Raw genomic sequence first — 12,953 nt, 5'->3', positions numbered from 1 at the left:
CACTAAAAGGACAATTTAAAAGGACAATAGAAAACAAAATGAAAATGGCTTTATGTTTTTACCCATGAGTGACCCTTATTCGATATGTATTCTCCCACCACTGCTACCAGGGGTCTCTGCACACTCCTCTCTCCTCTGAGGAATTACAGTGGTCTGGAGTAGAGAAGGAGCCCCTGCAGTCTATCCCCAACAAGCCAAACTTGTCCTTTTAGAATGTCACTTAGATCTCGTTGCTCTTATGCTCAGAATTTCCAGTGTTCGCCCATTTCTCTCAGAGCAAAATCCAAAGTTGATACTTGCAATGCCCTGTGGCATCAACCCTGCTACCTTCACACTCACATACTATTCTCCCCCTTACTTTCTGGGCTCTAGCCACACTGGCTTCTTTGTTCTTCTTCACACACACCGTGTACACTCTTGCCTCAGGGCCTTTGCACTCACAGACATTCCTGCCCATTTCCTCAGCTATCCGTGTGGCCGTCACCTCAAAGTTACCTTCTCAGTGGCACTTTCCCCATTTGTACAAACAACAATATCCCCACCTCCAGCGTTCCTTATCCTCTTTACTCTGCTTTATTTTCCTCTCCAACTCACTTAGCACCGACTTACATACTATCCATTTCACTTGTGGTCTGTCTTCTTCTGCTCGGATGTGAGTTCCTTGAGAGCAGAGATTGTGTTTCTGTCACTGCTCTACGGCAGGGCCCAGGGCAGTGCCAAGTGCATAGCAGGGAGTTGACAGGGACTTGCTGAACGGACACATGAGTATAAAGATATTTGCCATGTACTGGGCACTGCAGGCTCTGCACTAAGATCTTCACCTGCACTGTTTCATTTTATTCTTACGATTACCGCATGAAATCATTCTGTCTGTCTTTCTATGAAGTCATTTAAATGGTCATCCTCCCTATTTTGTATAGGTTGAAACAGGCTCAGAGAGAGAAGGTAATGAAAGTAATCTGTCTGAGGTCACAAAATAAGTGGCAGAGCTGGAGTTTGAACCCGAGCATTCTGATGTCAGAATCTTCCCGTGTGTCCCTGGGCCAGCAGCATTGGCATTACCTGTTAGAAATGCATTAGCCTGTTAGAAATGCAGAGTCTCAGGCTATATGCCAGGCTTACTGAATCAGGACCTGCATTTTAACAAGACTTCTCAGGTGACTCCAGTGTCCATTGTAGTCTGAGAAGCAGTGCTCTGTGCTGGGCCAGCAGGTGTATGGAAGATAGGGGGCTTCATTGAGCAAGGGGCTGCCGCAGTTTGGGTTAGTGGCCTTGGGTTCTTTACCCCTGTGGATGGTTCTCCTGCCTGCTACCCCTCGACCCAGGAGCTCTTTAGTATCTGCTGGGCTTTGGGGGGAACCAAGGTTCGTGATGAGCAGGGAAAACTCAATGCCAACCTCTATCCAGGAGCCAGTCCTGCTGTGGGCACTGTTGCTTCTCTTTCTTGGAGGAAGGTCTCTCAGCTCACTCAGGGAAAACCAGACCTGTGCCTCTTAAAAGCATGTGAGAGAATCCATTGGCATCAGAGATGCAGCACTGAGACTGAAGCAGAAGCTAGTTCCACCTGACACTTAGGCACTCGGGCCAGGGAGGTTGTTAAAACAGAAACAAAATGTACTGTCAGGGCTCCCCTGGTGGCGCAGTGGTTGAGCGTCTGCCTGCCGATACAGGGGACACGGGTTCGTACCCCAGTCCAGGAAGATTCCACATTCCACGGAGCGGCTGGGCCCGTGAGCCATGGCGGCTGGGCCGTGAGCCATGGCGGCTGGGCCCGTGAGCCATAGCGGTCGGAATCTGTTAGGCTGGAGCCGGTGCGCCACAACGGGAGAGGCCACAACAGTGAGAGGCCCGCGTACTGTAAAAAAAATATAAACCTACTGTCAATTAAATTATTAATGCCTGGGAGCCCACCCTGACATCTATTTTTATCACTGAGCACCACCTTCAGTCTTGACATTCATGAAGAGTGGGCCTGGAATAAAACCAGAAACCCACCCTTCCAGCCTCTCCCAAGTCCATTCAAAACAAGAGTAAACATAAATGTAAACCCAAGTATGTAAAAACCGACTATGAAAACTGACCAGCAGAGGGCACTGTGACCCCATCAGTCCCTGCCCCACTGACCTCTCCAGAAGGAAAAGCTGCAAAGACACAAGGCAGGAAATCACACAAGATTAGGGGTCTGGGTCCTGGGTCCCACCCCGGCTTCATCTTTGGAATCTTGTGGGAGCCCAGGACATCTGACACCTCCGATCTGTGCCCACCAACAAGCCAGTGGTCACCCACATAGGGATCGGTTCCAAAAGGCCACCGCCCAGTCTGGCATTTGGGATTCACAATGAAGTGACTTTCCTTTACTCCCTTATTTACTTAACCAGCATTGGTCGAGCACCTGCTGAGCCAGGCACAGGGCTAGACCATGCAATTTTCCCAAAAAGTGGTGGCATAACAATAGTCAGATTCTAAGGCTAGCCCCCTAAAGACTTTCAAATCAGAGAACTAATGAGATTACTTTCTGTTCTAGGGTCAGAGGAAAGAAATAGGGGAAGGGCAGCGTGGAGGAGAGGAAAGAAAGTGTGGGAAGAGCGAGGGGACCCCGGGGAAGAGGAAGGCAGTTTGGCTTCCAACCCCTGCCTGGTGCGTATAAAATATGGAACCTTAAAAAGTTCGTTTTGGCTTCCTCCCATTTCCCTTTCTAGACCCTGACTTGGGACTTAGCCTCTCCAGAGCCCCGGACTGCATGGGGCACTCCCAGAGCTCCTGCAGCACGCCCCAGCCCACCCTGCCCGTCGTGGAGGCCATACTCCAGAGTTTTCTACCCCTCCACTCCCCGTCCACACCCCCAGGCCTGCAGCTGCCCTTCTCAGCTCCGTGTTGGCAGCTGAGTAATCCATTAAGCTAACGCACCCTGATATATGGCAGATTGATCCTCCCAGGGACATGTGTATCTTTTCAAGATTACCCAAATTCACCTCTGAGTGGTAGATTCCCAGACAGTGGGCTGGAGGGACATGACAATTTCAGGCTGTTTGTGTCGGGGGTGGTATTTTGAGAGGAAGTCCGGAGCACCTGCCAAGGGGTGTCTCACACAGTCTCTTAGAGGAGCTGGCAGGAGGGACTTCCAGGGCGGGGGTGGGTGCTAGTATGGAAAGGTCATTGGCAATAAAAGATTTGCAGGTCAGAGATTAATCTCTCTGAGCAGTTTTGAGTGTGTGTGTGTGTGTGTGTGTGTGTGTGTGTGTGTGATTCCCTGTGTGTGCTGGGAGAAGGCCAGAGGGAGAAGGCCAGTTTAGGGGAAAAGGATGGACTGCAGGGCTGGATACAGGAGAACCACTGAGGTAGGAGAAAGGGCCTCCTGGGGCCGGGGCCTCGCTGTGGCAGCACCAGGCCTGCCTCTGCAAGGGCCACCTCCCGGGAGCATCGCTTGGCCGAGCACACTCTGCAGATTCTGGCCGCAGAACAGAAGGCTGTGCTGCCCGCTGCCCTGCACGGTTCCCTGATGGCCAGAGACCTGCTCAGAAAGTCCTGCCTCGGCGGCTATGGGCGGGCTGGGGTCTGGAGGGCCTGCTGGTGGGAGGTAAGGGAACACTAAGGGGGCAGAGAGGATGGTGACAGGACCATTGCAAAGGCAGACTCCTCCATCGCAGCCATGGGCCACACAGCAGGCTTAACCAGGGTGCTTCGGGCTGAAGTTGTCCTTCAGAATGAATCTTGGGCATCAGGCACATTGCTTCCTCACTTCAGCTGCTCCCGGGGCTCCCAGAGGATCCCAAACCTGCCACTTGTTATTCCTCTGAAAGGGTCCACTGGCTGTGCAGGAAGTGAGGTGAGGAGGGAGGAAACCTCTTTGCTCACTAGGCCTTGGTACAACAGGAAAAGGTGCGTACCTGTCCACATGGAAGGATTTAAAGCTGGATTTAAAGCCCTGCCTGGTTCGTTGTGGAAATGTTTCCCCAGTTCTACCTCTCAAAGTCCCAGCCATCAATGGTGACAGAGGTCAAACTAGAGGTTCAGTCAGGGGAGGGTTCTAGAGTGCTGATAACATCCTATTTCTTAATCTGGGTGGTGGCGATATGGGTGTGTGCTATGTATAAAAATGTATGCATCAAACTGCAGATGTTAGATGGTGCAGCTGCTTTGGAAGACAGTTCGGCAGTTCCTCAAAGATTTAATGGAGTTACCATTATGACCCAGCAGTTCCACTCCTAGGTATACACCCCAAAGAATCGAAAATATGTGCCACACAGAAAACGTGTGCGTGAGTGTTTATAGCAGCATTACTCATCACAGCTAAAAGAGAGAAATAACCCAAATGTCTATCAGCTGGTGATGAATGACAAACAAAATGTGACCCATCCATACCATGGTATATTACTCAACCATAAAAAGGAATGATGTACTGATACATGCTACAGCATGAATGGTCCTTGAAAACATTATGCTTAGTGAAAGAAGCCAGTCACAAAAGACTATATATATAATAGTATGATTTTATTAATATGAAAAGTCCAGAACAGGCAAATCCACCGAGATAGAAAATATTGTAGATTAGTGATTGCTGGGGTCTGGGGGAGGGGGAAGTGCAGAATGAGTGCTAATGGATATGGGATTTCTTTGGGGGTATGATGGGAATGTTCTGGAATTAGTTAGTGGCAATGGTTATACAACTCTGTGACTGTATGAAAGATGACTGAAGTGTATACTTCAAAGGAGTGAATTTTATGGTGTGTGAATTTTATCTCAAAAACTGGATCAAGCGGTACACTTATGATTTGTTCCCTTTGATCTATGAATGTTATACTTAATAATAATTTTTTTTAATTTAAAAGTGAAGATGCCACTTCTCTGTTGCTCCTGATTTTTAAAAAAAGTCACAGCAAAAATGCCACCTCCTCTATGACGGCTCCCTCACCCCTGCTCTGAGCTCCTTTAGCATTTAGTGCTGATACCCCACTTACTGCTTATTGCTTGTAGAGCCTGGCCACTCAGAGTGCGGCCGTGGACAAGCATCCCTGTATCCCTTGGAGGCTTTTTAGATGTGCAACATTTCATGCCCCGCGGACCTGCTAAATCAGACTCTGCCTTTCAACAAGATCGCCAGGTAATTCGCACGCACATTAAGATTTGAGAAACACTGCTCTAGAACAGGGGTCCCCAACACCCCACCCTGGCCGTGGAAAAATTGTCTTCCATGAAACTGGTCCCTGGTGCCAAAAAGGTTGGGGACCGCTGGTCTAGAAGGCTTCCCCCACCTGCCTCCCCCTCTACCTGCTGCCTACACCTTACGACTGTCTTTGTCTCTCCCCACCTAGTGAGCATCAGCATTTGTGGATTCAGTGCTAGTGGCCTCAGAACTAAAGCCAATACCTACTCTAAGACCAGCATAGAGAAACTGAAATCTGGGTACACTTTGGTCAGATAAAAGAATATGTCAACTTTGCACGTCCAAAGTGAGGTCTCCAAATACCATTTCCCACCGAAAGGCATCAGAGCTTTGGGAGAAATGGCTGATTCTAGGTCTAAGCAGAAAATGTACAAGTCTTCTCAAGTCATGTTTAAAAGATTCAGGAACCAACTGGAAGAGACTCCCGCTGATCAAAATGGGGCCACTTGAGCGTCAGTAAGAATATTAACTGCAACGAATTGAAACACATCAAATGTGTTAAAAATCCATGAATTCATAGTAATACTAAAAACTAAACTAAACTCTGATTGTTCACTATTGGAGGATGGTAAGAAAGCAATTCATTGTTTTGAAAATGGTAAATAAAGGGAGGAAATCAAGCAATTATCCTGGGTGTCAAACAGTAGATAAACAGTAATATCTGATTCTATTATTCCTCCTTTATTTATAAGTAGGAATACTTCTATGAAGGAGAAAATGATAGAATCAGATATGACTATTTTGAAAGAGTGATATTTCAAGATTCAGGCATTGAATCTGCAGCATCTAATATCACAGAAAGAGACAAACAGACATCACGTGCCTCCTGTTGGAAGAATATCCCACTACTGAAACCAAACCTGAATATGATTAAGCTCTAGATCCAAGTACCAATTTACAGGAAAAATAGGGACAGAGATCCTGTAAAATTACACCATAGGAAGGTTATCAGCAAAATCTAGATTGTGGACAAATCTACAGAATAAACAACCCAGTGTCTTCAACAAACAAATTGAGAGAAGAAAAAAAAAAGACAGGAGTAACCTATAGATTAAAACAAAAGTTATAGCAGCCAATTTCAACAGGTGAACCTTATTTAAACCCTGATTCAAACTGTTTTTCTAAAAATCCATTTATGATAATTTTGAGACAATTGGGGAATTCGAACACCAGGAATTACTGGTTATGATACAAAAAGAGTTCTTTCTGAGTGATTTACTAAGACTTTTACAGATGAAATAGTATGATATCTGGGATTTGCTTCAGAATAACAGAAGATGGGCTAAATTGTTGAGAGTGGGGGGGATGGGGCCAGTTTGGACGTTGCTGGGGTTTGACGGGTGTGTGATAGCTCATCGTAGCATTCTGTCTACTTTGGTGTATGTTCAAAAGTCTCAAATATTAAAAAGCTAAGACAGACAAACAAAAGATTTATAACAAAGTGTTGATGTAAGAAAAATACATAAGCAAAACAAAACAGAGTGTAGGTAAAGGATCCATAACTGTCTAAGAACAATAAGCTGACGTTTCTTGTTTCCTTCTCAACCTACTTTCCCATGACTAGATTTTTTTGTAACGTAATAATTTGCCTTCAGAAGCGTTCTATAGAATGAGACTCTCAACTCACAGTCCAGAGAATGAAGCAGAAACATAAACGTTTTGAAAACTGAAGGAGAAAGAATTGGATACAGAGACAATTATGGGGGACTTCCCTGACGGTCCAGTGGTTAAGACTCTGCGCTTCCACTGCAGGGGGCGCGGGTTCGATCCCTGGTTGGGGAACTAGGATCCCACATGCCGTGCTGTGCGGCCAAAAAAAAGAATTATGGGTCAGAAATGAGCATAGCTCAGTTCACACCAGAGGCCCACCAGCCAAGGGCATGGGACAGGCTGCAGATGTGGTCACGGCCGTGTTGGGGGTGGAAATAGTATGTCAGTTTAGCATCCTTCTCCCCAAGAGAATCAAATGTTAGAGTCATGGGTTTCAAACCTGGCTGCACATTGGAATCACCTGGAAAGCTCTGCAAACACACAGATGCACAGGATTCCACCCTGGCCCCATTAAATCTCTGCAGGAGGCCCGAGGCTTCAGTGATTGCCAACACTCCCCCAGGTGACTGATCCTGACACGCAGCCAGAGTGAGAGGATTTTAGCCAGCCTGCCCACATTTAAATAGCTGGATAAACCTGCTGGGAAATGATGGCAGTCACCGCCGGATAAATGACAAAGCGAGCTGGTAAGTGAAACACCGGGTGTCAACCTCATTCTGTTGTCTTTGAGTCACTTGAGGTCATTTGGAGCCACTGTGTCCAACCTGAGTCACTTTTCTCTGGGTCTTTGGGGTGTGGCTGAGATCCAAGGAGGCCAAAGGTTGGCTCCTGTGGGCTTGGCTGTGGGATCCCGGGGCTCCAGGTTTTGGTGGCACGTAGCAGGTACCAAGGGTAAAGAGCTGGCCAGCAGAAGTCATGGTCTGGCTCAAGCTGGGGAAGGAAAGGTTTGGGGTCCACAAGGATGTCCTCCTGCTCTGTGCTGGGCTGTGAGTCAACCCCAGGAACACCCAGCGGCCAAGCCAGCAGCGCCAAGCCCAGATTCCATCTCCACGGCAACGACATCCCTCCCTCGGGACCTGGGTCTGGCGCTGAATGGTGACCTTCATCGGTGCCACCGTTGACAGGGAACAGAGAGATTTAAAGTCATCGTGGGAGGGAGGCCCACGAGGGAGGGGATACATGTATACATACAGCTGATTCACTTTGTTGTACAGCAGAAACTAACACAACACTGTAGAGCAATTATACGCCAATTAAAAATATATGGAACGAAAAAATGAAGTCTGTGTCAGAAGCCACTGATCCCTGGCAGCTGAGGAAGGCAGTTTCTAAGCAATCATATCACATTATGGGAAAATGTGATTCGAGTTCCCACAGTTCCATTCCCAGGCATCCACCGTGGCGCAGAGCAAGGCCCAAGCCCCACCCCCATGCAGGGGCTGAGACGCAGCTGATCACCTACCACACCTCCTTCTGCTCTGCCTCATTCCACTCTGGGTGTGACCCACCCTTTGACCTTCCGCTTGCCTCAGCCCCACCCGTGTGTACCTGCTCTGACCGCTGGCCGGCTCAGCCTTGTTCACGGCTCCTAGCCCTGGAGTTCTTCCGGCTTGGCCTCTCTCAAGAGCTTCCCTTCTCAGGCCAGTCCTACTCGCTATGTCCTGGCCTTCCTGGGACCTTCCCCTCTTTGGCCCTGGCCCGAGAGGTCCTGACATCACTTACCTGCCCCCAGGTAACAATAAGACAGGAATCTATATCCCGTCAACTGGGCAAGGATAAGTTTAAGACTCTCAAGGATCTTCATATGGTCCTTGGGTCCATATGAGCCTGGAGGAAGGCAGTGTGATGTGGGTATGAGGGCAAGATCCGTGGCCTATGGGATCAGGACAGTTCCCTGGAGAAGGAAGGACTTGAAGCAGGTGAGGAAGACAGGCTGGCTATTAGTTTGGGGGTGAGAAGTAGTGGGACTGCGCAGTCGTGTGGGTGGTGACTGGAGACATGTCAGGAGAAAATGGGCTCTGAGAACCCCTGAGGTCGGGGGTGATACCCAAAATATTTAACCACTGGCCCAACCCTGCGTCTGTGCCAACTGTGACCCTCCAGTTGCTGGGTTATGGGGAGGTCTGTGGGGTCTTGGGGGAGGACCAGGGTAATGATGGGCAGGTCACAGTTGGGTTGGGGGGTGGGCTCAGAGGAGCAGCTGTTTACCTCCCAGGATGGAAGTGTTTCGGGGTTTCAACAATCCTCGGGGCCGTGAGTAGCATGTACCAGAGAAGCTCTGCCCAGCCCGTGGGTGGGGCAGTGGCCACGAGATGTGAGCCCAGCATACAGACACTACGACTGGACACCTCAGCTGCATGCTGTCTGCAGGAGGACACAGTCGTGAGTCGGGAGCTGCTGGGTTTCCTTCCTTCTCAAAAAGGGTGGTATATTCCAGCACAGTGCCGAGGACCCTGCAGTCATCTGCTGCCTTTGGAAAAGCTGTGACATCTCTATCCTGACCCAGCCATCACCAGCCATAGCCCAGGCCCCACTCAGGAGAAGCTGGGGGCCTCCCAGAGTAGTCTCCGACTTGGAGGCTTGCAGCCTTCCTTGGGAGGAGGACTCCAGTCTCAGCTGGTCTTGTGAAGTCAGAAAAAAATATCAGGGACGTGAGACTGGGAGGTTTGATGACTCATTTAGAGCCAGGAATGTCAAAGCATTGTCCCTGGGACATGACAGCGGTAGTTATAACCTTTATGATGGGGGCTGGCTGCTACCTACATAGGGGCTCTCGCCCGCAGAGGCTTCGCTGGGAGAGAAGCCCTCCTCCTGTGACGCACGGGCATTCAGCGACACGGGTGGGGATCTGGCAGGCGTTGCATAGCAAGGCTTTGACAGGCCAGGAATCCTAATTTCAGGGACCGGGAGAAGAACCCCAAACATATTACTGTAGGCAGAGCAAGACGGCATCTGAAAGCTCAGCACAGCCACTCCAGCAGAGCCCGGGTGGCGGGGGGCACGGAACTGGCTGACTGGCTTAAGCACGGAAGGAGCTTCCTCAGTGGATGTGGGGATGCACACAAATGTCATCAGCGGGGAAGCTGGAGACCCACACTGGGGAGACGTCCCAAGGCAGGAGACCCAGCTGAGGCCACGCTATGGTTAGGATGCCACTGCCAGGACTGCTGCCACTGGGCATGGAATGCTGCCTTCACAGATGGTCTTCTGGTCGAGCTGCCACGGCCCCAGATGAGTTCTCTTCTGTCCCTGCGCTTTTCCCATCCTAGGTCAGAGCCCCCAGTTGCCTGGGCCAGGACGGGGAGCCCACAAGCTCCGTGGGGGTGGGGAGAAGGGGAACACCTGGGCCTTCAACTCTCAGAGGGCCTGATGGATCCTGCCTCCTGCCGAGACTCACACAAGGGGGTTCCCTCCAAAGAGGAGGCGTGCTGGAAGCTGGGGCAGCCTAAACAAACAGCAACAGCCGCCAGTGCCCACGATGAGCTACTCTTGTCTTTAAACTTAGAGAATATCCAGGTTAATAACATCACCTAGAGATGAATGAAAGAGCAAAAGACTTCGTGTGTGCACATCCTCCTATTCCACATGGGGTCGTACCCAAAGCAAACATTTATAGATGCAACACCTGCAGGGGTGGAGGGGTGGGTGAGGAGCTCTGCCCTACGTAGCCATTCCAAAATGACTCCATTCTTACCCTCCAGCGAGTCTGCTTTTCCAGTGGTGCAACTGCCACCTCACGCAGCCAGAGAGGCTGCTGGGACCTGTGGAGACTTGGTCAGAGGTCCTGTCAGACCCTATGGGATGTGGTAACATCTGGTTGTTGCTGATGGGTGAGGGGAGGTTTGACAGTAACACCAGAATGGCCCATCGATGGCTCCTGAGGGCCCATGGACACCCTGAAATTGTGTGGAAGATGTTGCATGTGTGCACATGCAGTTTTTCTGGAGCAAGGTCAGAACTTTTCATGGCATCTTCAGATGAAAACAAGCACTGCTAGAACAAAATTTCCTCAACACCTTCCTGATGCCCCAAAGGCTTGATGGACTGCACTGAAAGATCAGTTTCCATCACCATCCATTCAAGACCTCTCTTCTCTCCTTGCCACGGTTAGTACTCCAGCCCCAAATGCTCCCTCCCTGTCTCCAGGACCAGTGTCATACACCTAACTTGGACGTTTGAAAGGCATCTCCTCTGAACACATGCAAGCCAGAACCCTGGATTCACATTCCCCCAACACCCCATTCCTCCCCAAGCCTTCCCTATCACAGTTAATGACATACTTCTTTTTTTATAAAGAGGAAGAGCTGTGCAGTAGTTAAACACTGAGTTCGTTCAAATCCGAGCTTTTCCACTTGCTAGCCATGTGAAACTATGCAAATGGATTAAACTCTCTGTGCCTCAATTTCTTCTTCTGTAAAATGGGGACAATAATAACACCTAGTTCATAGGAGTGTTGTCAAGTTTTTTAAAACTTATTTTCATTTGGTTGTGCTGATTCTTAGTTGCAGCAGGTGGGCTCCTTAGTTGTGGCAGGCGGGCTCCTTAGTTACGGCATGTATGTGGGATCTAGTTCCCTGACCAAGGATCAAACCCGGGCCCCCTGCATTGGAAGCGCGGAGTCTTATTGGCTGCACCACCAGGGAAGTCCCCTGTTGTCCAGTTGTAATGGCTTTAAAATACGCCAAGGGTTCAGAAGAGTTAGCCTGGCTAACAGTACATGTTAGGAGCTGTCATCCATCCAGTTGCTCAGGACAAAACCCTGAAAAGGATCCTTTATTTCTCTCTTTCCCTCACACATCATATCCAAATCCATCAGCGATTCCTGTCCATTCCACCCTCAGATACATATCCCAAATCTGACCTCCTCCCACCATCTCTATTGCTACTGGCCTAGGCCAAGCTACATCGTCACTTCCGATGGCCTCCTAACCAGTCTCCCTGCTCGTGTCATTGCCATACTCCCCTCATCAGTTCTCCAAATGGCAGCCAGAGTGATCTTTAAAAAATGTAAATCAGAAAAAAAAAAAAAAAAAAGGAATACCCTGGTGGTCCAGGGGTTAGGACTTGGTGCTTTCTTAGTTCCTGGTCAGGGAACTAAGATCCTGCAAGCCATGCAGAGCAGCCAAAAAAAAAAAAAAAAAAAAATGTAAAATCAGATCACATCCCTCCTTTTCAGACTCAGAACATAAGTCACACCCCTTACTATGGCTGTCAGGACCCCACCTGTTTTGGCCCTTGGCCACCTCTCACACCTCATCTTCTACAACTTCCCCTCCCTTCCTTGGCTCTGAGAGTCAGTTGTTCCCTCCATTATCCTGTTCTACCTAGAATAATGCCAGAGTAGAGGAGGTGGATCAGGGGCTGTGGTCCTAGGGTGGTGAGGGGAAATTTCTCTGGGGAGACATGTGGGCACACTTGAACAAGTATTGGGGAAAGTCATGCAAGTACCTGGTGTGAGGAAGCATACATACGTACATATATACACACATGTCTTCACAATGACTTGATTTTCTACAAATGGTGTTCAGTGAGGCTCCCAAACCCCACTGGGGAGGTATCCAGAGTTTCAAGGCAGCCTCAGGTGTGGGAATGCAGACCTGGTCGGCTGGAGGAGTCCTGCTCTGGCTGCCAGGTACCACTGTCCTATTCCCACATCAGCCAGGGGGCCATGTCAAGGGCTGGTGGGCGGAGGACAAGCCCGATGGATTCAGGTGTTCTATCACCTCCCGGCTGGAAGCAGCATCCTCAGGGCAAGGAGGTGAAATCCACAACACCCTCCCCTTCTCCGAAGCCTCCCTTCCCCTCTCTGAGCCTTTCTCTGCCCCCACAGGTAGGAGAAGTTGCCAGCGGAAAATATCCCTTTGCTTTTCCGAGGCGAAAAGATAAAAAGCACCGAGACCCATAGGAGAGCTCCCCGGGCCGCAGAAGAGGGTGCAGTTTCCTGGGTAGCTTCCTTCGGATTTCAGGGACTGAAGTTTAAAGGACAAGGGCAGCTCAGTGAATAAATGAATGCTTCTAAGACATGGACCTCAAGGTCCCCAAGACATAGACTGGTAATAGTCCTGCAGACCTCTCACTTCTGCCACGCGCTGTGATAGAGTCCGTTGGCCCAGAACGTGACCCTGGGGAAAATTTCAAGCGCCGCCGAAATAGTAGTGTTACTGTCTTCGTCCGCGCTGTTGATATTACTGCCATTCCGGTCTCTTCTTTCGCTAAAAGTGGATTCGTTCCTGGCACA

General features: G+C 49.5%; 1 protein-coding gene across 1 annotated transcript in view; it reads left to right on the top strand.

Moving 5' to 3' along the window:
- TEX35 (testis expressed 35) overlaps nucleotides 1-12,620 on the top strand; it is a gene marked incomplete at both ends in the record, with an annotated part of 30,500 nt that extends 17,880 nt beyond the window's left edge. The window contains one exon of the mRNA XM_082858407.1: nucleotides 12,546-12,620. Within this exon, the coding sequence (XP_082714533.1) occupies nucleotides 12,546-12,620 (75 nt within the window). The remainder of the gene's footprint in view (nucleotides 1-12,545) is intronic.
- Nucleotides 12,621-12,953: the final 333 nt, after the last annotated feature.

The sequence above is a fragment of the Leucopleurus acutus genome (genome assembly GCF_964270905.1).
Source record: "Leucopleurus acutus genome assembly, chromosome: 2".
NCBI classification, from domain to species: domain Eukaryota; kingdom Metazoa; phylum Chordata; class Mammalia; order Artiodactyla; family Delphinidae; genus Leucopleurus; species Leucopleurus acutus.
This window is presented reverse-complemented; position numbering and strand designations above follow the sequence as displayed.